The 24,982-nt window shown below is 34.5% G+C and overlaps 4 protein-coding genes across 12 annotated transcripts; 1 reads left to right on the top strand and 3 right to left on the bottom strand.

The window, feature by feature from the left end:
* Positions 1–6,904: 6,904 nt before the first annotated feature.
* Positions 6,905–8,935, top strand: LOC125213224 (transcription factor TGA1-like). 2 transcript variants are annotated; one of them, XM_048113643.1, is made up of 6 exons: positions 6,905–7,103; positions 7,332–7,482; positions 7,560–7,812; positions 7,884–8,155; positions 8,288–8,515; positions 8,601–8,935. In XM_048113643.1, the coding sequence occupies exons 2-6, from the start codon at positions 7,333–7,335 to the stop codon at positions 8,763–8,765; spliced, it is 1,068 nt and encodes a 355-aa protein (XP_047969600.1). In that variant the 5' UTR covers positions 6,905–7,103; position 7,332; the 3' UTR covers positions 8,766–8,935. The 2 variants fall into 2 exon arrangements, with proteins under 2 accessions (XP_047969600.1, XP_047969599.1); XM_048113642.1 differs by having other exon boundaries at positions 6,907–7,103; positions 8,285–8,515.
* Positions 8,936–9,181: 246 nt separating this feature from the next.
* On the bottom strand, positions 9,182–12,049 carry LOC125213223 (pentatricopeptide repeat-containing protein At4g39620, chloroplastic). 3 transcript variants are annotated; one of them, XM_048113641.1, is made up of 5 exons: positions 11,919–12,040; positions 11,361–11,613; positions 10,068–11,200; positions 9,735–9,849; positions 9,182–9,504 (listed from the first exon to the last, which is right to left on the bottom strand). In XM_048113641.1, exons 2-3 carry the CDS (start codon positions 11,604–11,606, stop codon positions 10,079–10,081), a joined length of 1,368 nt encoding a protein of 455 aa, XP_047969598.1. In that variant the 5' UTR covers positions 11,607–11,613; positions 11,919–12,040; the 3' UTR covers positions 9,182–9,504; positions 9,735–9,849; positions 10,068–10,078. The 3 variants fall into 3 exon arrangements, with proteins under 3 accessions (XP_047969598.1, XP_047969596.1, XP_047969597.1); XM_048113639.1 differs by having other exon boundaries at positions 11,361–12,049; XM_048113640.1 differs by having other exon boundaries at positions 10,074–11,200; positions 11,361–12,049.
* Positions 12,050–14,370: 2,321 nt separating this feature from the next.
* On the bottom strand, positions 14,371–16,754 carry LOC125211917 (transcription termination factor MTERF15, mitochondrial-like). The gene is made up of 2 exons (XM_048111879.1): positions 16,675–16,754; positions 14,371–15,845 (listed from the first exon to the last, which is right to left on the bottom strand). Exon 2 carries the CDS (start codon positions 15,837–15,839, stop codon positions 14,637–14,639), a length of 1,203 nt encoding a protein of 400 aa, XP_047967836.1. The 5' UTR covers positions 15,840–15,845; positions 16,675–16,754; the 3' UTR covers positions 14,371–14,636.
* A 1,052-nt stretch (positions 16,755–17,806) lies between these two features.
* On the bottom strand, positions 17,807–19,961 carry LOC125212279. 6 transcript variants are annotated; one of them, XM_048112394.1, is made up of 3 exons: positions 19,867–19,920; positions 19,536–19,613; positions 17,807–19,430 (listed from the first exon to the last, which is right to left on the bottom strand). In XM_048112394.1, the coding sequence occupies exon 3, from the start codon at positions 19,409–19,411 to the stop codon at positions 18,257–18,259; it is 1,155 nt and encodes a 384-aa protein (XP_047968351.1). In that variant the 5' UTR covers positions 19,412–19,430; positions 19,536–19,613; positions 19,867–19,920; the 3' UTR covers positions 17,807–18,256. The 6 variants fall into 6 exon arrangements, with proteins under 6 accessions (XP_047968351.1, XP_047968350.1, XP_047968352.1 ...); XM_048112393.1 differs by having other exon boundaries at positions 17,807–19,463; positions 19,867–19,917; XM_048112395.1 differs by lacking the exon at positions 19,536–19,613 and having other exon boundaries at positions 17,807–19,463; positions 19,867–19,961.
* Between the last annotated feature and the right edge of the window lie 5,021 nt (positions 19,962–24,982).

Here is a 24,982-nt window from a genome sequence, read left to right as displayed (position 1 = left end):
CAGAGGATCCAAGCCCTCAAATCTTTACCTAGATCAGTTCGTCTTAACACATCATATAATTATCACAAATCACTATTGAAAATTATAAATATGTAATAGAATATGAGTGTCTTCTTAAGAATCATAATCCAAAGGATGAATAAGTTTATTTACTTGCTTTGCATATTAAATAAAATTACTTATATTGACCATAATTGTTCATGTGTTTTATACATTTAGAAAAGCTCAAAGCTAAAAACACTGAGCAAAAGTCCAAATACAAATCAAAGGTTCAAAGAGCCAACAAACAAAGCAAAATCAACATCGGACAAAAAAAACTAAAAATTGTAACAAAAAGACCAATAAGTTTGCATGCGTTACATGGGTTTTTTTCACTCGAAATTGTAATAGAAAAATAAAAATTAGTTTTAAAAAGTAACATAGAAAAGATCAATTATGATTTGGCACGTGAGAAAGAACGTGAACCCAAAAGTTGATTTCCACTTTGGGATTAATTTAGATATAACTGTCATCACATGAGTGTATTAGAGCAAATAGCTTTGAGATTTGCACTAAATTGAACTATATATAAAAAATGGTTGTTCCTTTTGTGGTAACATGTTTTACAATTAATATACTCCATCCTTCTCATATCATTCAAACTTTTTTTTTAAGATTGCTAATTCGGAATTGATTTATTAATATAATAAAATATGTACTTAAGTGTAATAGATTACTTAATATGAAAATACTTAATTAACTCTAATATATTAATTAAATAAACTAATTCTTATTTAAAATGTAAATAGTGTAAATAGTTGGAACCAGCCAAAATAGAAACGTTCAAATATACCATGGAATAAATGGAGTACTACACTTATAATATACGCACAGTGCCACTAATTGCTTCGTATGTCATCAAAATATTTGGATACTGCCACGACAAATGAAGTGCCAATAATTATATAGTAAACTATTTTAGATTGGACAATATTAATTATAATATATGTCATCTTACTGTAATGGTATTATTGGAGACATCTAAGTCAAATATGACATGTTCATTTATATAGGTCCAATTATAACTCTTGGTTATTAAAATAATAATTTAGTCCATTTAATTAATTAAATATCACTCTCAGCTCAGAATGTATATGCATCATCTAGTCATGTGGTGCTATTTATAATATTTAATACTATGAACGAAATAATAAATAACTCAATTTGGAACTTATATTTTTCATTTTAGATTTGTGTGATTCAGATTCAAATAAGAAATTATTACTTGCTCCATCGTCATAACGAGTTTCATTTCATGGTGTCAACAGTTTAAAAAAATATTAAAAAAAGTAAATAGAAGAAAATTAGTAGAATATATGTCCCATTTATTATATTATACTTCTTCCGTTTAAATAAAGATGACCTTTTTCTTAGATAACACGAAATTTTATAGAGTATATTTTTATTTTATGTGTTATGTAGAAAGAATAAAGTAGAGATATATGTGTTTTTATTTTTAATAATTAGTCATCTTGGTTGGAACAAATAAAAAAGAAAAGTGAAATCTTTTCGTGGAAGGATTAAAATAAAAAAAATGAGATTGCTATTTATAGACAGAATAAAATAGATTAAAGTTTTTTATATTATTTACTTTTTTATTTTATTTTTCGTTCACCTTAATTATTTATAATTTTTATAAAATGAGTATAAAGAAGAAGTGATTCAACTCATAAAAGATCGTAGTATTACTAGTACTCCCTCCGTTCTATTGAAGATGACTCATTACTTAAAATGGAAACACTTTTATCTCTACTTTATTCTCTCTCTCTTACTTTATTCTTTCCTCTCAACACACAAAATAAATTTGTATAAAATCCCGTGCCGCCCAAAAAAGGGGTCATCTTCCTTAGGACTGAGGGAGTATTTAAATTTATTGGAAAAAGCCAACAAATATAATAATGATAGTAGTAAAGTTCTTGGGTGTCGATAAAGTAGGTCTAGGTGTCATTGGTTTGCGAAGCTCTAACCAATCTCCAAACGTCAAATTGATAATAAATCTCATAGCAGTATTTTGTTTAAGATAAATTTAGTATTAATTAAATGTAATAAAATAAATAATGGTTCATTATACATGTAATTATACTTAACAGAATTGGCTCATTAATCTCATTAATCTGCATCCAAATACAAATATGAATGAATTCATTTTCTAAGAAAATAAATATCGAATGACCCTATTTATCTTACATCTAAATAAAGATTAAAACAGAAAAAGAATAAAAATACCGTGGCTCCTCGTAAACTAGGGATAATCAATGCTTGTAACAGAGGTTAATTAATATATTTAAAAAAAATTTCAGTAAATCAGGGGGTACAATATGTCTCTAAAAGATTTGAAGAGTCATCGATTAGAAAAAAAGGTTAAGGTTATGACTGCAAAACTTTATTTGGGTTCATTATTTATTTAATTTAAAAAGAAGATTTGGGGACTAAGTGGATAGAATGTGTTATATTTATCTTATAAAGATTAACTTTAATAAACAAAAAATGGAAGTACAAATCAGATAACGAGACAAAAGCAATCTTAATTAAAAGATTAATTATATGACTGCATCTATTATTGGTCTGGCTTGCTATTTGGTGGAATTTCAGGTGTAAAGACGAATAATACGTAATAGTACTAGATTATGTATTATTATAAAAATTGTTTATGTGACGTGAAATATAGTGTTATTTTTTTATTCTATCACCTAATAATAATAATAATAATAATAATAATAATAATAATAATATAATAATAATAATAAAACATATACTCCACATGGGGGGTGTTATATTGTTAACTCACCCATAAATTACTAACTACAACTAAATGATAGGCATTAGATTTTTAAATTAAAGGTGAAGATCATTCAACCCTTGAGTATTAATATCATGCACAAAATATATCAATAGGGGTATTTATGTCAATTAACTACAAAATTAGTTATAACTAACTTTCAAATGAAATCCCGAAACTTTAAATTCATATAACAAATATCAAATTAAAGATAATTTTATAAGGATTCCAACGATATCCTACATGCATATGTACCGACGTCAAAATTTGAAAAAAAAAATCAAAATTTTTTAAGTTTTTCGTGCATCAGAAATGTCAACTTACTATATAAAATATGTCGATATAATACATGTAGAATGTCAATATAAGCAATGAGTTAACATTCTTAAAACATTGTGTTGAGTGTTGACATTCTCAAAGCATTGTGTTGATATTTTCGAAACACTATATTGACATTTTCATCCAAAACCCTAATTTGGAGATTTTTTTTATCTTTTTTTATTTAATTAATAAAAACAAAACATTACACGTGGCAAATTATAGACCACACGTTTTCTAAAATCGTATAGCCTAAAATTTATTATAGTTAACAATTAAATGATAAATTAACAATTGATCACCATTCTCCCCTACTCCACATTCTGTGAATTAGAATAGACGCTTATTATCAACAACTTTATATAACTGTTATATAAAATTCAAAAGTCTTCATTATTTTATAAATCTGAACAGCCGCTTACATTAAAAATTATATTTCTACAATACAGTATTCATTAAAATTTGTAAAAAGTCAAATTTGTTTTATTGTTAGAGACGTTTACGCAAGCATATTACACCATTTAGGTGATTGCTATTACATAAACACCCAATGTATTGTGAATATTTCACGCAAATTTTTTTCAATAATTAGAGTATTGACGTGGTAGCTGAAATTATATATCACACTTTTGCTTGGCAAAGGACATTGTTGTATAAGTATTAATTTGCATGTTTTTGTCCCAATATTTGAGCATTCACTCAATTTTATTCTATCATTTAAAGCATTTTATTTTGTCCTCTAAAAAAATGTTACTCCTAGTAACAAGTACTCATGCAAAACAATACTTCCTTCGTTCCATAGTAATAGAGACCTTTCATTTTGCGCACTCATTTTGAAAAAAAAATAATTATAAATAGTTAAAGTAGAGAAAAAGTAAAGTAAGAGAGAGTGTATTGTAGATTCTACTCTTTTCTACCTTATTCTTTCTCTTACTTTACTCTCTCTATATTTTAACTATTTATTATTATTTTTTCAAAACGAGTGCAAAAAATGAAATGACTCTATTACTATGGAACGTAGGGAGTACAACATTGCCAACTCCATTAAATTATTGATATTCTATATTTTGATAGCAATCTTAATATCGTGTAATTAAAATCACATTTGATATTTCTCATAAAAATGAATGTTGTATGAGTACAACAAATGAAAAACATGGCAAAAAACTGCATATTAAACCTTGTCCTAATGAAAAGATACTACTCAAAGTATAACTACTATTAATTCAACACCACAAAATGCTAGTGTTTTGAAATGTTCATCACATCATCAATTAAACAAAATATTATTGTTTCAACATCACAAAGGCACGTGAGAATCAACTTGAATCATATGTAGGCTAAGGTTATGTCTGGTGTTCAACTTCATTTTGTTGTGACCCTTAAATACCTTGTTATGATCCTTGAATTGATTCCACGTAGATAAGTGATGTGTAGTATCAACTGCTACGTTGATATACCGATTGCCAAATATTTTGAAGAGACATTTCATTCCCAAAATAATACATCGGGTACATAATGGTAATTATTTGAATAGTGGAACAATTTTGTAGTAAATTGCTTAAATGATGGGACAAAATCGACCATGTAGACTTAAACACGCGCGCACACACTCACAAACATATACTCCCTCCGTCCACATTTATTCACTCTTTTCCATTTTGGTTCGTCCCTCAATAATTGTCACACTTCATATTTTTACTATAAATGGTTAGTAAATCTCACATTCCACTAACTCAATTCACTCACATTTTCTTATAAAACTAATATAGAAAAAGTGGGTCTCATATTCCACTAACTTTTTCAATAAACTTTTCTTTACATTTCTTAAAACCCGTGTCCGGTTAAAGAGTGACAATTAATTGAGGACGGAGGGAGTATATACTCCCCAGTACACAAAAATAGTCCAATTTCCAAAATTGAAAGTTTCCTTCTCATAGTTTACCCATTTTTTCTCATCTCTCGTATAGACCTGCACAAGGTTTACCGAACCAGCGGTTAAAACCGAAACTGTAATCGTCGGTTACGGTTCCGAACCGAAACCGTGGTCGGCTCAAGTTAAAATATTTCCGAACCGAAACCATGTCGGAACCGCCGGTTCCGGGCGATTACAAACCGGAACCGCAAAAAACCGCCGGAAAACAGTGAAACCAAGGCGGAATCGCAAAAAACCGGTGGTTCGGAACCGTGAAAAACTGTAAAAAAAACCGTCGAAAAACTGTCGGTTCAGAACAGAAACCGAAATCGGCGGTTTTGGAACCGGAACCATAACCGCGAAATACCTTCGCAGTTCGGTTCTGGTTCAACAATTTCCGAAACCGAAATCGGCGGTTCCGAACCGTAACCGCCGGTTCTGGAACCATGGGCACCTCTACTCTCATACTTTACTCACTTTTTCTCTTTATACTTTACTCACTTTTTCTCTTTCTTTCTCTCATTAAGACTCTATCATCCACATATAGGTCTACTCTTCGTGGACAGATGGAATATATAGTACTCCCTCCGTTCCATAGTAATAGAGTCATTTTACCATTTTGGTACGTTACATAGTAATAGAGTCATTTCTCTTTTTAGTAAAAATCAACACATTTTTCCACACCTACTTTACTCTCTCTTACTTTTTTCTCTCTTCATCTCTTTATTTTTTTCATTTTTCACTTTATTCTCACTTTACTTAACTCATCTAACACAATTTTTCTTAATCTCCGTGCCAAAAAGAAACGTCTCCATTAATATGGAACGAAGGGAGTATTTTGTAATTATGTCGTGTTCTTTTATCACTTCATTCACGTCTCCCTCGCTATTATTGGCTCTTATACGAAAAAATGCATTAGTAATCCAAAATTCCGTTATCGAGTTACACACATCTTTATATAAAATGATTAGTATTTTGGATATTTTATTCTCATTTTCCAATTCATTTATTTAAAAATATTTCTGTAGTTAGATCTTATTTCCTTCTCAAGTGGGAATATTCGTAAATCGTATGCATGTGAATAGGAGTGTACAACTCAACTTGTTGAGTTAAAGTAAGTATGTAACAACTAAGAATTATTCTATATTATAGGATCTATTTCAAGACTCAGATAGCAAAATATAAGCTGGTTTTATCAATTTGCAAAATGAATTCTTGGTTCATGATTTTAATCGCATAGTTATGGATTATGATGCCAAAACTTGTTACCATTTTATTTTAATTCGTCATTTTAAAAACAGAATCACATTAATTTTTTTTACTGACAACAAATTATTTTTTCATAAAAAGTATTCTCTTCATCCCACTCAAAATGTCTACTTTTCTTTTTAAATTTGTTCCATTCAAGATATTCATTTTCTATAGTTAAAAATAAATCATTATTTTCTTATTAAAATATTCAATTTTTTTTTTTCTCACTTACTCCACCTAACTCATTCTAATATCTCGTATTATTCAAGAATGTGAATAATTTGAGTGGGACGAAGGGATAACTGTTAATTGATGAGACTGAAACACGACATGGTGACTGGTGAGGAGGGATTTTATGAATAATTGGCTTGATGATGTCAATGGGCGAGTAATCAAAATGCTTTAATTAATTAATTAATTAATTCCCTTGTTTATTTAGTACTCCAAATCTCACCATTTCTATTCCACTTAATTAATTTGTCCACCACTGTTCCTTACGATAACAACAAACCCCACACACACACAGAGTGATGACTACAAATTATAATATCATTTCACACCTCCAACTCCCATAATCCCCCCTTAATTTATATCCAACAGTTGCAGTGAACCTTTTCCATTTTTCTTCCTCTTTTTTTAAAAAAAATTGATCATTTAAATAGAAATATTTCGAAAAAGATGTCCCCTTTCCAATCATATTCGATGCTTCTTCTTCTCCTTCTCCACTGCTCCAAAGGAGAAAACACAGTTTTGCACAGGGCCTTCCCTTCACCATAAAACCTTACTTCTCCAATCCAACTGGTTTGTGTTTTTGAAGTTTCTTGATTTGGTTTACAAGTTCATTCATTTCTTCATTTTTTGTATTAATGATTGAAAATGAGTGTGAAACTAAAGCATGATCAATAATATGTCAACCAAATTTGGGAGATTCTTGCCAAACACAGGCTTTTTATATATTTGGATTTGGATATGATTCCATAGGTAGATAGAAATTCCTGTCTTGTTTCACCCTTTCCTTATCTTTTGCAGCATGAATTCCACAACCACGCAGTTCGTTCCCTCGCGACGAATGGGCCTATACGAGCCGGCCCACCAGATGAGCATGTGGGGCGACTTCAGGCTCGACTCGCCCCCGCCTCCGCCCCTCATGCTCGAAGTCAATGCCAATTCAAACAACCAGGTCAGAACCTCGTTACAACCATCTGCTTTTGTTTTTTCTATCCAATCTTTTTCCAAGCACCATTTTTTCTCCTGCAGTCGGAGGATACCTTCGGAGCTTCCCATAGAAACGATCAGGAAGCGAGCAAACCCGACGATAAGGTCCTGAGACGCCTAGCGCAGAACCGGGAAGCTGCTCGTAAGAGCCGGCTGCGAAAGAAGGCGTATGTGCAGCAGTTGGAAAACAGCAAGCTGAGGCTCATTCAGCTCGAGCAAGAGCTCGACCGGGCCCGGCAGCAGGGGCTGTGTGTGGATGCTACTCAGCTGGCCTACGCTGGAAACACGAATCCAGGTTCGTCTTTGCCTTTGGTTATGCTCGAATAAGCTTCTGATCATTCTCAAGATGGATGTGCACTCGTGCAGGAATAACCGCGTTTGAGGTGGAGTACGGGCACTGGGTGGAGGAGCAAAATCGACAAGTCTCGGACTTGAAGAATGCTCTGCATTCCGATATGGGAGACATGGAGCTGCAGATATTCGTTGATGGCGGAATGAGGCATTACTTCGAGCTCTTCGCTATGAAGGTTACAGCCGCGAGGGCCGACGTTTTCTACATCATGTCTGGCATGTGGAAAACGTCGGCCGAGCGTTTCTTCCTGTGGATCGGAGGATTCCGCCCTTCAGAACTCCTCAAGGTAAAATTATACTCAGGATTAATCAAATATGTAGTGTGTTTGGTTCATGAGATTGAATCTCACAACTCAATCATAGATGGATAGTCATGTGATAATTACGTCGTTCTGACAAAACAAAGCGTTCATCAGCAGGTGCTCTCGCCACACCTCGACGACTTGACAGAGCAGCAGCGTCTCGATATTGTTAATCTCCGGCAGTCGTGTCAGCAAGCGGAAGACGCACTGTCGCAGGGGATGGAGAAACTGCAGTTCATCCTAGCACAGGCCATTGCGGACGGCCTGCTGCGCGAAGGGAACTACCTACCGCAGATTGGAGCTGCCATGAACAAGCTCGAAGATCTGGTCAGGTTCGTCATTCAGGTAAAAATCTCGGTCACCTCACGAGGTTTTATTCTCTTCATATCCATCTCCATCTCCATCTCCAACGTTGTTTTCGTGGAAGCAGGCTGACCATCTCCGACAAGAGACGCTGCAGCAGATCTCGCGCATCCTTACCATCCGTCAAGCAGCCAGTGGGCTTCTCGCCCTCGGCGAGTACCTGCAACGCCTTCGAGTTCTGAGCTCTTGCTGGTCGTCTCGCCCCCGTGATGTCTGTGTCTCTAAGATCTAAGGCTTTAGCACAATTTTGAGGTGCTTTCCTATGATTGAGAAATTTGTAGATATGATCAGATTAGCTATCTGTGTAGATGAATTTGTCTATTAGACTTCTTCATGTTTGATTTGGGCTTTTCTATATTGTGTAAAACAAGCTATCTTAGCAGTTACAACTTCAATTTCCTAGCTCATGTCTCTACCATAAAACTCTAATTTAACGCGAAAAAGGCACAACGTGCAACTAGATGAACAAAAGCACCTGAAACGAGCAAAATGTATAATATAGGGACCACAAATGTGCATCGTGGATAGTTATCAAGGGGGAAAACTTAGATAATGATTGAAAACAAATAAACTATTAACTTTTATTTAACTGATCCATAGATGGTCAAGAAATCGAATTCCTGGCATTGTATGTTTAAGAAGAGGAAATTCTGATAATTAATCTAGATTAGGATAAAGCTGATGGAGTAAAATAGAAGAGAAGATGTACAAAACTAAAACAGATATGAAGTGTGGCTATTATAGACACAAAAACTAGTGAAAAATATTTATGAAAAATCATGAGAAAAACAAAGCTCAGAAGCCAGCAGGAATGATCCCTCTATGTTGTTCTGCTGCATTAACAGTTTTTACCATGAAGCATTCCAGAGTTGAACGACCCGTCTCTCAAGCTACATTGCCAATCGTGGTTGAGCCCTACATTGAAGGTGAAGCCAAGAACCGCATTTGAATGGGAAAAAACATGTAGTCAACTGCAAAACAAAAGAAACTTCCATTGTAACTAAGTGAACAATTTTCAAATAAATGGTTGAGTTTGGCTATTTTGTGATCTTATGAAAATGACTATAAAAGGTTGAAACGAAACTAAAGTATGTTTTGTCACTTCACTATCCTTGTGTAGATGAGTAAAACAAAGTACGAGAGCAATTAAGCCGACAACTTGATAGTTAAAGGGAATTCAAACATGGCTGAGTATAGCTACCTTTGATGCTAGTTAAACACTTGTGCATTTGCCCGATGATCATGAGTCCTTTCAAGGCTTCGAAGTCAAACAACAGCCTCCAACCGAGCTCTCTCTGATAATCATGACTTCAAAACTGCAAAGTGAAAGAGCACAGCTCAAGAAATGCATCAATGTATGTGTGAATTACAACTATGCAACAAGAAAATCCCCAATTATCTTGAAAATCTCAAGATCAGGTCAATGTCCCCATTATGATAGTATTAATCAAACATAACATTTTCTTTCACTAAGCCTTCCATTTGAACAAACTACTAATTGTGATCAAAAGAGGCAAGAAAGGGTTGCTAATACCTCCACCTCAGCTATGCTGCCTTCTCAATGGCAACGCGTTTGGGCAGCCCTTCTTTCCTGCTGGCGGCGGGCTTCTTGCTGGGAGAAGAAGACCCAAGTGCCCCAAGAGCATCAAGAAAGAACCTTTTATTCGGAATGATGCCATCTTGGTCCATACGCACGAGCAACTTCTCCACCAGCTCTTTCATATCTGCCTTTGTATAAGCCTTGTATAACAGCTTGTAAGTAGTCGAATCAATGGGAAGCATTCGAGAAGCACGTACACTCTCAAAAAGTGTGTCCGCCTCCATAGGTAAAGAGTTCTTGCAGTAGACATCGAGCATAGCATTCAGAGTCGACACCTTTTTCTCCCTCTCTGACTCAACCATCTGGTCAAATATCTCCCTAGCCCTCGACACGTAATCACAGTATCCATACATCATGATGAGGCTCTCATAGGTGATGAAGCTCGGTCTATAGCCCATCTCTATCATTTTCTGGTAGACCGAATCTGCCTTCTCCCTCAGACGTGCCTTCCCATAGTTCGTTATCATGGAATTAAACGTGGGAAGTGTTGGCTTCTCCTTGGAGCGGAGCAAGCTCTTGAAAACTTGCTCCATCTTATCGAACTCTTGCTTCCTCCCATAAGCATCGATCAACAGATTGAACGTGATGATGTCGGGCTTTATCTTCAGGCTCTTCATCCGAGCAAGAACGAGCTCCATCTCCCTAATCAGCCCCACCTTCCCGTAAGCATCCATCACCCCGTTGAATGTGAAGGTGTCAGCGCTAACAACACTCTCATCGAGATCCTTAAACAAGGCATTGACTTGATCCACATTCTTCGCCTGCGCAAAAGCCCTCAGGAGGATGTTGTACGTGACAATGCTCGGCTTGCAGCGCTCCATCCCCTTCATCTTTTCAAAATAGGAGATGGCCTTGGCCAGCGCCTTGGCCTTGTCCCGGGAGTGGAGATGGGCTGTGATTAGAGCGTTGTAGACGGACGTATCAGGCTTACAGCCGCTGTTACGCATCTCAGAGAAAAGCCACATGGCCATTCGGCTCTGCCCTTTCTTTCCCATCACAGAAATCAGCTTTGAGTAAACCCCATTATCAGCTACATACCATCTCTGCTTCTGCATCCATCTGAATACCTAAAAACACAATTAAACCAAATGTAGCTCAACAAGATATAAACAATCCCCAAATAATACATAATATACCACACACAAATTCGGATAAATTCGAATCAATGTCAATGGAATAGCAATAGAAACATGCGGCAAGACATGAACAACTCGCACAATTGAATACCTCAAGGCACTGAAGCCACTTGTCGCTCCTTCCGAGCTCCTCGAAGAGCAAGAAACAGTGCTCGGTGCGGACAAACTGGACATACTTATTGAGAGTGGTCAACAAAGGCTGCTTATCGGAGATGTTCCTGACGATTGATCGAACCAATTCTTCAGCTTCTGAAGAGGGATTGGAAGGGATTCTCTTGCGGGTGGTGGTCCTTTTGGGAGGCGTTTTGGTTTGGGGTAGAGCCGAAATGCGGCACATTCGGATTCTGGAAATTGCGTATGAAGAGTGAATTTGGGCATAATAAACAGAGCTGAATTTGGGGGTGGAGGCGAGTTGCAGAGAGGCCGAGGCGAAGGGAAGAGGGGCGTTCGTGGTCATGCCGTGCACTATTTTATCCAATTTGGCGGATAAAACAAAGTGCTACTAGCAGTGTAATCGATCAAATTTTATCCAGGCGTGATTCGTGAACAGCTCTCTCAAATTAATATGGATAAAATATGTAAAATAGCATAAACGGACAAAATGGACTAAACGATATAGTAATTGTACAATTGGAATGACTGTGAGTACCTCCGAGAAGCTCTATGGAAGAGAAATAGAGGAATAGAGAGTAGAAATGAAATCGCCGGCGGTGAGGAGGAGGCGGACGAAGAAGAGAAAGAGGCGTGAGAGGACTGAGGCGGCGGGTTTCAATAAAATGAAAATCAATTTTACCGGTCGATTTTAAAATATTGGAAATCAATTTTGTTTATAGTTTAATTCTACAATCAGATTTATTTATCCTGAGCTTGGATTTGGGCTGAGGATCAGAATTTAGAGCATTTATCATGTTTAAAAGAATTAATGATTTGTTTAATTTTTCTATTGTTTTACATAGGAGAGAATAAAATTATTCTTGATGTAAATCGTTATCAGGTCACCACGAACTCCACCACGAACTCAACTACTCCCTCCGTCCCACATAATCTTATCCAATATTTCATTTTAATTCGCCCCACATAATTTTACTCATTTCACTTTTATTATTTTTGGTGTGGACCTCATATTTCACTAACTCATACTCCCTCCGTCCCATTGAAGATGACATACTTTCCTTTTTGGTTTGTCCCAACCAAGATGACCCATTACTTAAAATGGAAACACCTTTATCTCTATTTTATTCCCTCTCTCTTACTTTACTCTCTCCTCTTAACACACAAAAATTAACTGCATAAAATCCCGTGCCGCCCAAGAAAGGGATCATCTTCCTTGGGATGGAGGGAGTACTTTAAAAGTAGGACCCACATCCCACCAACTTTTTCAACTCACTTTTTATTACATTTCTTAAACCCGCCGTGTCAAGTCAAATTGTGTAAAATTATGTGGGACGGAGGGAGTAACTTGTAAAAACGATAAATAGGTATATATTGAGTCCCATTATAGCAAATCCACTCCTTATTGCTGAACCGAAAATCATATCAAATTAGGGTTTTTAGATCTAGTTTTTTATGGATGAGATGCGCAAATTTATAAATTATTTTTGTCTTCATCACGCGCCTATTTTAATTCATCATAGGGTAAATAAGTCATACAACATATTTCGAAGATTTAACATCATTCCAGAATATATTAGTTCATTCTAGGTTTTTACTTCACTCCAATAGGATTATTACTTCATTCTAGTACGTAAAGGTGGTTTCGTCGTTGCATACCGTTCTTTCTCTCTACAGTGTCTATCACCGCCGCCACGTCGCTTAAAAAAATGGAATGATAGCCTAATTGAATGGTGTAATAAGCACATGGAATGGTGTAATAAACTATTTGAATGAAGTATGTGTAGAAACATTTGACGAGAATAAAAAAAATATTTTTCAATGAAGTAATAACGTTTCTCAATGAAGTAATAAACCTACTAGAATAAATTGCATTTTCAAAAGTGAATAAAGTAAAAACTCAGGTCAATGAATTCAAATGAAGTATGTGTTGAATCATTTCAAAATCTACTGGAAGTAAGTAAAAACATATTGTAGTTTCAAGGTATTACGTACCGGAATGAAGTAATAAACCTAATACAATAAAGTAAAATGAGTTTGTAATGAACACCGAAATAATTTACACAACATGCATCTTATAAAAAAAACTAGATCTAATGGTCTAAATTTAGTTTCTAATTCGGTCTTTAAAATTAGTTCGAATTGATCACAACTCTATACTAATATATTACAAATTTAAAATAAAATACTTTGAAACTAGAATATGGATGATGACATTAATTAATTATGATGCCTAAATAAAGATAATACAATATTTAAATTATAATATACTCCTATTGTAATAATTATTTAAATATTTTTTAGTATCTATTTTAAATTATATTCCTCTACGCTGTTACTTTTTTCTTTTCCATCATATTATGTCACTCCCATATTATGTCCTACACAAAACCTGATATTATTTCTTTTAAATAATATGCCCTGTGAATGTTTCCACCTAAAAGTACAACTATATTTCATCATCCACCTAGAATATGAATAAGCATAAAACTGTTCTGGACTCGGATATATTTTTCTGAAAAGTAAGAGACATCAATATGAAAGTATGAAAAATAGGGATGGATTGAGGGAGGTATGTGCTGTTTACATAGTTGATCATAGTTCAAGCACTCTATCAGAGCAACACTCTATCTCTATCTCACCCTCTCTTCCTGCACAAAAATTTTCCCGCACATGCAAAGCAACCCACCCACCCCTTACAGTAAAGCTCTAATTATTTTGATTTGGGAGTGATAAGGATGAATAAAGAAGGGATCTAACAGTGTTAGAGAAAAAATTGACGGAATGTATCAATTTAAAACACTACTTAAAATTTTTGTACGAAATAAGATAACTTAAAACTTTTTGTCTAAATTGAAACATTGGTGAAACATTTTGTATGCACCATGTAATTATCCTAAGAATTGCACGTGTTTGGTTCGAATTATTTGCACGTATACATTACAACTACTACTACTTATTAACGCACTGCAGTCCTGATAGAGAATGTATTTCCCAAAAAATAAATTTAAACATAAACAGAGTCAATACAATGAATATGAGCAATCCATAATCAGCTTTCATCTTCCTACATCCTAAGTAAGAAAAAAAAAAGTGCAGTAGCAGTTTCATCATACATTCTTTTCAACAGATCCTCTCTATCAACACAAAATTGCAAGCTCAACTTCACAGTCAAATAATTATGCAATGAGATCCAGTGACCTGAATTGACCATCTAATTTTCCCATAAAACCACCATACAACATCATACTTCTGGTCATGTATTCAGAATTTGGCCATTGTATGCCAACAATAGTTCTTCAGCCTCGGATTGAAACGGTTGAATATAAGTTTCCAAGAACTTATTCTCCGGCAAGCACATCGCCCTGCTCAAGCTCGGATCCTTCTTCAAAACCCCCTTCGTCTTTAGAACCTCCAGAACTTTGTATCGTGGACCTACCCGTTCTTCAAAGTTCAGCGACATGATTCCAGGAAACTGAACGACCACCGACCTGCTGAGCTTAAGATCATTCAGCAGAAATTCAAGTTTGCGTCTCAAAGTTTCAACAGATAGCCCAAAGATATATGGAGACTTCCGAAACATTAAATCAATCTCTTCCTTGGAGAACCCGAAGGCCTTGTAAATTCCGTACTTGACTTTAAAAGTATCGCTGCTCATACAACTAAGAGAATGAATGGCATGTACCAGCATTCTTGAACCCATAGTGAAATTCATCGCCAGAGCTCTTGAAACAATCTCTTCAAGCTTACCGTGTTTAAGAGAAAAGATCCTAGGCAGTCTACACAGCAAGGATGACAACTGTGAGCCAACAACTCCGCAGCTCTTCAGATACTGAATGTTGGATTCCAATGTGTGTCTCGCAAGGACAATCCTTCCGCACCTTGTAATGGTCTTAAACAGATCATCGTTAACACTCTCAATACTTCTATTTCTTCCATCACTTTCGAAGATATTCCTAATGAGGTTAATTCTAGGCTTCAGACATCTCTCCACACTGCAATATAAGATGCAGGGGGTTCTAGAAACGAAAGAACCGAGAAGAGGTCCAGAGAGACCAAGTTCTTGAAAGAATTTGACTTTGGGTTTCAAAGTATTTTCAGTATCAGCAAAGAGAAGGCGGGGTACACTATTGGCTATGGCTCGGATATGTGCATCAGAAAAACCAAGACCTCTAAAGAATCGGACTGCTTGTTCAGGCCTTTCAAGAGTTTCGCAGTGTGGGAATTTGCTGGAGACTGAAAGGGCTTTATCTTTTGAGAATTTTAAGGAGCCAATCAGGTAGTTAGCTAAAATAGAGTTCCTCGCATGTGGTTTCGGAGCAATGGCCTTCTTCTGAGAGGCTGTGGAGTAAAGTGCAATCCAGGAGATGAGTGACTTGCTAGGGCTGGAGCTATAATTCTCTGATAGCGAAGGTAGGAGAATAGATTTGATTCGGAAACCCTGCATGAGTTTCTTCATAATTTCCTGCACATAAAGATAAAGAGGGTTCAACTTTCAGACTCAATCAAAGAGGTTCTCTCTCACACACAGAGAGAGAAGGAAGTGCATAGCAAATTGAGACTAAAAAAGCTCAAACAATGCAATGGAAAACTAGATAAGTTCTAATTCCTTTCTAGTTGATTAAAAAAGTAGAGGTCAAGCAATGCAATAGAAGAACTAGACAAATTCCAACCATTTTCTACTTAGTTTTGGAACAATACACATTGTTCCAGCTAGAAATTCAGCGAACGACACAGCTAACAAATCAGCATGCTAACCAAATCAATATACGACAAAGCCATATAAACTCATTGTAAATTTCTATTTGAGAACATCAATTATTGGGCACAAATCCTGAAATTTCAAGAGACATGAATGTATTATTCTATGCAAACACAGATATTATAATAATAAGGGAAAACATGAGGCTCCTGAAATGGTTTCCAATAAATCAAGTGAATACAAAAGATTGGGGCAAATTACAAACAGTATAAAAGATTCAAAATTAGGGCATATAACGCACGTCCACATGATTCTGAGAGGGGCAACAAATCTGTAGTTTGGAAATGACAAAAAACCGTGAAGATTCACTACCAGAAACGCGATAACAGCACAGACAAATACAGAGAAATACTGCAGGAATCTAGGAATTATTTGAAGTCACTCTTAAATGATGATACTTGAATCCCAAAATCGATTGAATGAACATTCGAACTCTGTTATTTAGCATTTGGATAATGTTTTATTTTCGTAGCATAACAACTTAACGACAATAAATAGAGGTAATTGAGCTTTAAGAAGAAGAATGGGAGACCTCCGTCGGAAATGGGCGGCGCCGCCGAGGGCAGGTGGCAGGAGAGCAAACGTCGTAATGCGAAGACGGCAAACAATAGATGCCACAGTAATTTTATTTTGTTAATAAAGAAAGTCTCCATTATTTTTAAAGAGAGATTTCGGAAAAAGGGATTAATTTCGCTGACCTCTCGAAATGGATTAATTTCGCTGACCTTTCGTAATTTGGGATCGAGGCAAGCTTATTTTTCAAAATAAGGGATTTCTGATTTTTTTTCCATTTTTCTATTCTTTTTTAATATTATTTCCCTACAATCATTTATCAATTGTCTAAATTACCCTCTCAATTATTTGACATGATTTCTACAAAATCATAGCTCCAGCCGTTTCTATAAAGAATTTGTCCAAACACAGACAAACATATATATAGAGATACATGTATTCTCACATATATATAGAGATACATATATATAAAATTATCTTTAATTTGATATATGTTATATGAATTTAAAGTTTTGGGATTTCTTTTAAAAGTTAGTTATAACTAACTTGACATTAATACCCTTATTGATTTTTATTGAAATTAATTCTATAGCCTTATTGGCGTTTTTTGTTGATCATATTGACATTTTGTGGTTAATGATCTAGGCCTTTAATTTGAATATCTAATGGCTATTATTGAGTTGTAGTTAGCAATTAAGTATTGAGTTAGCAATATACGGGTTCAATTACTACTGTATTTTTTCTCTTTGCTTACTCCACCTAACAATTTCTCCTAAAATTCCATATCATTCTTAATAAATGGGACAAAAGGGAGTACGTATTTTGGTCCATCTCCATAATATCAAGATTACATTTGATTCAATCGTGTATCTCACATTACTCCCTCATTCCACAAGAGTATGTACTCATTCATTTTTAGTCCATCGTATGTACATTCTAATTTTGGAAACTTTACTCTCTTTATTGAAACAGTTCATTACAATATTTTAATTATTTTTTCTTCTTTCTCTGTCTTACTTTACTAGTTATGTATTAAAACTCATGTCCAACTAAAAATGTCTCCTGTCTGAAGAAGTGAGTTTGATTTGATTTTTGCATCTAACAAAACGAAAGTTCTAATATACTCAATCATAAAAATAGGGTCACAGTAATAAATAAATAGAGAATCATATAAGTAGACATGTCTAAATGAGAGAGAACTCTAAAGAGAAATACACATCTCAACTAAATAGCAGTTGCAAGTTTTCCTCGTCGTAAAACCAAAAAAAAGAGAGGTTGTTTTCTAGTCATGAGGATATGAACACCAAATTCCACCAGCGCAAATTAGTACTATGTGCTCCCCAGAACGCCATAGAGCCTCGTCCGAATCCCAGGCGCTCCAATTTGGTCGAGCAGTTGTTCCTTAGAGGTGCACGCAACACAATACACGAAACATGGAACCAGACGCCAAGGAGATGACGATGCTGTTGATTTCTTGCAGCTGTGTTCATTGTTTATGCATATGCAGCCATCTGTTGTCGGAGACAAATCAATCCATTTCTTGACAATCGACTCCTCAAAGAGTCTCAGGGTCATCCCAACGAGATAGTCGCCTCTCCTATTCAGGAGGTATCCAGAAATTTGCCATTATAAGCCAACAATAGATCCTCAGCATCATTCGTAAATGGCAGAATATACTTGTCATAGAATTTCCTGTTAGAAGGGGACATTGTGGTGATCAACCGCAGATCCTTACTCACGAGCCTTCTCGACTTGAGTATCTCCAGGACTTTGCAACGCGGAATCACTCTCTCTTTTATGCTGAACGACAACAGATTGGGCTGCTGAACAAGCAACGCTTTCTCAATCTTGATATCGTTCAGGAAGAACTCGATTTTGCACCTTAAATTTGTTTCTGAGAGCCCAAACATATACGGCCACTTCACAAACATCGAATCAATCTCATCCTTGGAAAACTCAAACAGCCTCAACACTTCATACTTACCATTCAACGTCTTCGCGCTTGAACAGCCAAGAACGCCAATAGCATGAGCCAACATTCTTGAACCCGTATCAAGATTCATCCCAACTGCTCTTGAAACAAGCTCTTTGAGTTTCTCCACAGGCATAGTAAAGAGCCTAGTGCGACTCAGCAACAGGCTCGACAGCTGCGATCCAACAATCCCACAGCTCTCCAAATAAACAATATTGGCCTCCAATCGACTAGTCATGTAGAAAATCGTACTGCACCTAGTCAGCACACGCAGCAAATCACCGTTAACTTGCTCTTCACTTCTATACCTCCCATCACTGACAAGCACCTTCTTGATGAGGCTAATCGAAGGCCTCAGTGTTCTCTCCAGGCTGAACGTCAACGCAAAGGGGTTCCTGGAAATGAGAGTAGACAGGCCAAGTTCTTGAAAGAGCGTGACTTTTGGTTTCAGAGTCTTCTCGACATCAGCGAAAAGAATACTGGGGACAGCACGGGCTATCGACTGGACACGAGCATCAGAAAGGCCAAGGCCTTTGAAGAAAGAAATGACTTCTTGAGGCCTTTCAAGAGATTTGGTGCGCGAATAGCTGCTGGACACGGAAAGGGCTTTATCCGTGGAGAATTTCAAGGAGCCAACGAGGTAGTCCAACAGAACAGAGTTTTTTGCACTTAGGTGTGGAGTTGAGGAAGAAGCAACGTAACGAACAAGTGGATTACAGAAGCTAACACCGTGATTTTGGAAGAGACGAGATTTGAAAAGTAAAGCGTGCATCAGCTTCGACATTAGTCTTTATCACTGCAACCTAGAAACATGGAATGAATGCAACTCCAACAGCCTAGTCAATTGGAAATTTGAAATTTAAACACTAAAACAAAGAACAAGGATAGTATAATGAGACTCATAGTACCTAAAATTTCACCGTAAAACATCGAAAATGGCATCAGATTATTTTCCAAAACCCTCTTTATTCTCACCTCAACCATATCTACAAATGAAGTATACGCATTTCAGTATTTTACAACACCGCAAAATCGAGAAAAATCGCCATAAAAAACAGTTGGCAAAGTGCACTCCTGAATTGCAGATTCGCAAAGAAGATGAAACTAAAAATAATCGGAGAAATTGAGAGGAATCGGACAAAAAAGAGCTTAACTATTCAGCAACGCCAAATGGATTTCGATACCTAATTGCACACTCCAGTCATCCCCAAATGGATTTCGATACCTACTAAGACATACCTTTTCAATAGAGGAGGCAGGTCAGGTCGGCAGTCAGCTCAACAGCATGTGAAGTTGTTCAAAAATTGAACATACTGAGTGAGACGCATCAAACATATTCTATACTACTACAAAGTATTTTTCCTCCCACTCTCGTGAAGACTATGTACTAAGTGCTAATCATCGATCAATAAATATTTTATTTAATATTTAGATAGGATTATGATCGATTGCTAATTAATTAATTATCCAAAATAAATTTAAAAGGTATTTTATATTTTAAATTTAAATAATTAATAAATAAATTTAAAGGGTATTAATGTCAATTTTCTCTCACCAAAATTATCTCAAAATTTTAAATTTACGTTACTCTCTAGATTTAAATTACTTATTGGAAAAAAATTTATCAAATTAAAAATAATTTTGTAAGGATTCCAACGAGATCTCAATTGCATTTGTTCCGACGATGTTCGAGTGATGAAATTCGATAATTTATATTTCAATTTTCGTACATGTTGATAAGCAAATTTTATCAACAAACGCAAAAAGAAATCTCAATATAGTGTAGGTAAAATATCAAGTTATATTTTCTTGTACTTGTGTTGATATCCTCATGCTATATTGTTGATATTTGTAATACACTATGTTGATATAAAAAAAAACTCACAAAAATTATTATATGATAACATAATGACGATATTACCCTTTTGTTGATATTTTATCCACTATTTATTGAAATTTGTGAGCTTTAATATCATCTACTCATTTTAAGATCTAAGATTGCTTGGAACCATATGCTAAGTTGTTTCCCTATGTACAACAGATTGTTTACCTAGATTGTCATTTTAATTATAATGTCATCATGGTGCTTTGATTTCGTATCGCAAATTGCTTGGAACCATATGTCGAGTTGCTTGCCTATATATTGCAGATTGCATGCTACGTTGTTGCCAAGTTGTCAATTTAAGTCTAGTGTCACTCTAACGCACCCCATAGGTTAGTGATAAATTGCAAACTCATATATTCTCCAAACTCCAAACTTTTTAACACAGTGTCAACACAACTTCAACACAATGTCAACACATAGTAAAAATTAATGATTTTGCTACACATACAATAGAAAATATGTACTGTATACATTTTTTCCACAATTTAATTACTAACTCAATTTACTCACATTTTATTATAAAATCAATATAAAAAAATGGATCTCATATTCTACTAACTTTTTCAACCAACTTTTCTTTACATTTCTTAAAACTCATGCGCGGTCAAAATGTGACTCTTAATCTGGGACGGAAGGAATAGATTATTGGTCATGATAGGCAAGAATGGAAAACATACCTGAAATTAATTGTGCCAACTGTTTGGATATACATATATGCGTGAATTGTCAAATCACAAAGTTTGGTCAAATTCAGTCAATCATACAACTTGCAAAACAGTTAAATATTACTCCATAACTTTGATATTTTTATCAATTGTCTCATGAATTTATATTTGGGGGAAAAATTATGTATGATTTGGAAGACAATATCCATAGATTTTTGCAAGTTTGTATATCACTCATAAAAGCCATAAAACTGTAAAAAATATAAAATACTAGTATAAGATTAGGCTCTTCCAAATCATATACAATTTCCCACCAAATATATGTCAATGGATATGGGACAAATAAGAAAAATGTTAAAATTATGATATACTGAATTATTTATAAAAGTTGTGAGATTTATTTATAAAAGTTGTGAGATTGACTAAATTTTATGATTTTTTTAGAAAGTTTCGAACCTATTTTGCTACATAGAGCAAAGGAAAATAATGAAAAAAATATTGATTTGTCGATGGAATATGTAGTACGATTTGGGCGTTAGAATTATTCATTCATCCGAATATAGTTCATCAAAATCATTTTTATCATTTGTGTTAAATTATTATTATATTTAATGATAAAAGAATTCATTTTCAAGGATGATGTGCAAAATCACATCGTTTTAGATAAATTGTTTGTTTCAATTAATAGTTAAAATAAACTGATGTCATTTTGTCTAAAACAATGTTTTGGGCAAAATAAAATGACGTCATTATATTCCAATTTCAAAGTTACTAGCAAATCAAAACCAACAAAAAAACATAGTAACTTTTGATAGAAGTTTGCGCAATTTTGATTGTATTCCATTATTTGTTTTTGGAGTATTTTCATTGTTCTTTAATAGACTGATGGATAAAGAACTCTTGTGACTCTATGTACTTTGAAATTTTCAAATATCAAAGTTAAGTATAAACATTGACATGTATATGATGTTATTTTGTTGTAAGTGAATGCAAATAATGGTGGAATATTTGGGAATGAGATCTGTAGCTGGACATGGACTGCTGTTCCTCACACTATATTATTTTATTTATCAAATAAAATTAATTTTTTTAAATAAAATAATGGGTTGTGAGGGACCGCAGCCCCGACTGTGCACACACCACCACAACAGGTATCCTATCCCAAATATTTGTCAGTAGTATGGTGACACTGGCAAAACAATTTTGTAGAATCATTGTCAACAACTATATAATCGAAAGGTGAAATTATGTTGAAAGTTGCTTCAAGTGGCATATTCTCCCTATTATTGTCTGAATATATTTTTATATGTCGTCTTATATTTCTTGTTAGTGCTTTGATTTTACAAGATATATATGTTAAGAACCTCCCATATGAAAGAAATTAATATGGAATATCACTTTATCTATTACTTGAATTTGAAAACTAAAAGAAAAAGTAAGCTCGCAGTACTTAACATCCACATAATATTTGAAATAGGCATTTATATAGACTACATATATATTTTTTCGAAAGTTTTCATCCTATTTTTTCTCTTCTAGAATTCTCTACTTTTTTCTTATGTATATTAATTCTATTTATTCCTAGATATTTCAGTTATAAATTATCACCATCTTTCAATTACAAATATCAGGCTTATTGTTCATTAGAACACATTCCGTATAATGAACATACTAAAATAAGAACACGATGAAGCGCAGCTCCGCTGATAAAACGTTTTTTCTCAATCCAATAGCTTAGGTTTCGTGTCATTACGAGAATAAGTCGGGAACCACTATTGATATTTTTTTTGGAAAAAAATAAAAATTGTACTCCCTCCGTTCCCATAGTAATTGAGGCATTTCTTTTCGGCATGGAGATTAAGAAAAATTGTGTTAGGTGAGTTAAGTAAAAGGATAATAAAGTGGAAAATGAAAAAGGTAGAGAGATGAAGAGAGAAAATAAGAGAGAGTAAAGCAGGTGTGGAAAAATGTTTTGACTTTTACTAAAAAGGGAAATGACTCTATTACTATGGAACGTACTAAAACGACAAAATGACTCTATTACTACGGAACAGAGGGAGTAAATTAAGTAGGTTTCCAAAAGTATAAAAATTTAAGTACTTATGCTACCATTCCATTCCAAGTGTATGCTACATTCCAAAATTAAACAGATTATCTTACTCGCCGCACGTCCGCCCCACCTCGCCTGCCTCACGCCTTATCGTCAGCTGGCCTCGCTGCTCCACCGTCATATCTTGTTGCATTGCCGCTTGCCCTCTCCATCTTTCCTTCCACACTGCCTTGTTGTCCACCTGCTTCCTCGGACTTACTGCGGTGTGCTGCATCAGTTATTGATTTTTTTTAATTCAAGTAATCACAATTATAACATATGTTTTCAACTAATGAATAATTATATCTGACTCTATTTTTAATAAATTTATGTCTAATTCTACTTTTGATAAATCTATATTTTGACTTTGACATAAATTTTTAAAATATGCTTCAAATATAAAACCAACCTCTTTTAAGAATTTATGATGTTTCCACCAAAACATAGCTCGATGGCATTTTTGAAAATAGTTCCAAAACTCTCTTTATATATTATTATCGATATGAATTACTTGACATTATACTCATGCCACAAGGTAGGATAAAATAAAATAAGATATTTCTTATGTAAAATCTTTGTGCATAATATAAGCAATTTTAAAATCTTCGTGCGGTGCACGAGTGTAATATTAGTGTAAATAATACTTCATGCCTCCCATCATAAACAATTGATATATTTTGCCTAGGGGTGAGAAAAAAAAATAAAAAACCGAATATCCGAACCGAACTAAACTGAAATTTTGAAATTTGGTTCGGTTTTTTCAATTTTCCAGTTCGGTTAGGTTTTAAAATACCAAAATTTCAATTTTTTGGCTCGCTTCGGTTCAGGCGAAAAAAAAAATCAAAAAATCGAATTATATTTTTAAATATAATATTACATATATTTATCCTATTCATTTAATATATTATATCATATATATATATAATATATTCTTTTAATATATTTTACTATATAACATGTATTACTCCCTCCGTCCACGAAAATTTGTCCCATTTTTCCATTTCCGTCCGTCTCCCAAAATTTATCCCATCTCAAAGCTATTTACTCTAATACACTCATGTGATGGCAATTATATCTAAATTAATCCCAAAGTGGAAATCAACTTTTGGGTTCACGTTCTTTCTCACGTGCCAAATCATAATTGATCTTTTCTATGTTACTCCCTCCGTCCCATATAATTTTACCCAATTTTCCATTTTGGGCCGTCTCACATAGTTTTACACACTTTACTTTTACCATTTTTGGTAGTGGACCCCATATTCCACTAACTCATTCCTACTCACATTTTATTATAAAACTAATATATAAAAGTAGGACCCACAATCCAATAACTTTTTCAACTTACTTTCCATTACATTTCTTAAAACCCGTGCCCGTTCAAACCGGGATGAATTTTCGTGGACGGAGGGAGTATATATTATATATATTCTATTAATTTTATATTACATATATATATATATATATATATAATATTAATATATACTCCCTCTGTCCCATTAAAAATGAAACGTTTTCCTTTTTTGGCTGTCCCATTAAAAATGAAACGTTTCCTAAAATGGAAACAACTCTATCTCTACTTTTTCATCTCTCTTACTTTACTCTCTCTTCTTTAACTCACAAAACAACACTACATAAAATCCCGTGCCGATTCCCAAATGTTGCATTTTAAGTGGGACGGAGGGAGTACTTTTTATTTTGGTTTTTTCGGTTTTGTTC

The sequence above is a fragment of the Salvia hispanica genome, chromosome 3 (genome assembly GCF_023119035.1).
Source record: "Salvia hispanica cultivar TCC Black 2014 chromosome 3, UniMelb_Shisp_WGS_1.0, whole genome shotgun sequence".
NCBI lineage: Eukaryota > Viridiplantae > Streptophyta > Magnoliopsida > Lamiales > Lamiaceae > Salvia > Salvia hispanica.
Note: the sequence above shows the minus strand (reverse complement) of the source record. Positions and strands in the feature narration are given on the sequence as shown.

Bases quoted from the DNA above. Each gene is read 5' to 3' on its own strand.
- LOC125212279 (XM_048112395.1), bottom strand. From the start codon at position 19,411: ATGTCGAAGCTGATGCACGCTTTACTTTTCAAATCTCGTCTCTTCCAA.
- LOC125213224 (XM_048113642.1), top strand. From the start codon at position 7,333: ATGAATTCCACAACCACGCAGTTCGTTCCCTCGCGACGAATGGGCCTA. The intron at 7,483-7,559 runs GTCAGAACCTCG...TTTCTCCTGCAG, and splicing joins ATGCCAATTCAAACAACCAG to TCGGAGGATACCTTCGGAGC. The intron at 8,156-8,284 runs GTAAAATTATAC...AGCGTTCATCAG, and splicing joins GCCCTTCAGAACTCCTCAAG to CAGGTGCTCTCGCCACACCT.
- LOC125213223 (XM_048113639.1), bottom strand. From the start codon at position 11,726: ATGACCACGAACGCCCCTCTTCCCTTCGCCTCGGCCTCTCTGCAACTC. The intron at 11,201-11,360 runs GTATTCAATTGT...TTGTGTTTTTAG, and splicing joins AGTGGCTTCAGTGCCTTGAG to GTATTCAGATGGATGCAGAA.
- LOC125211917 (XM_048111879.1), bottom strand. From the start codon at position 15,839: ATGAAGAAACTCATGCAGGGTTTCCGAATCAAATCTATTCTCCTACCT.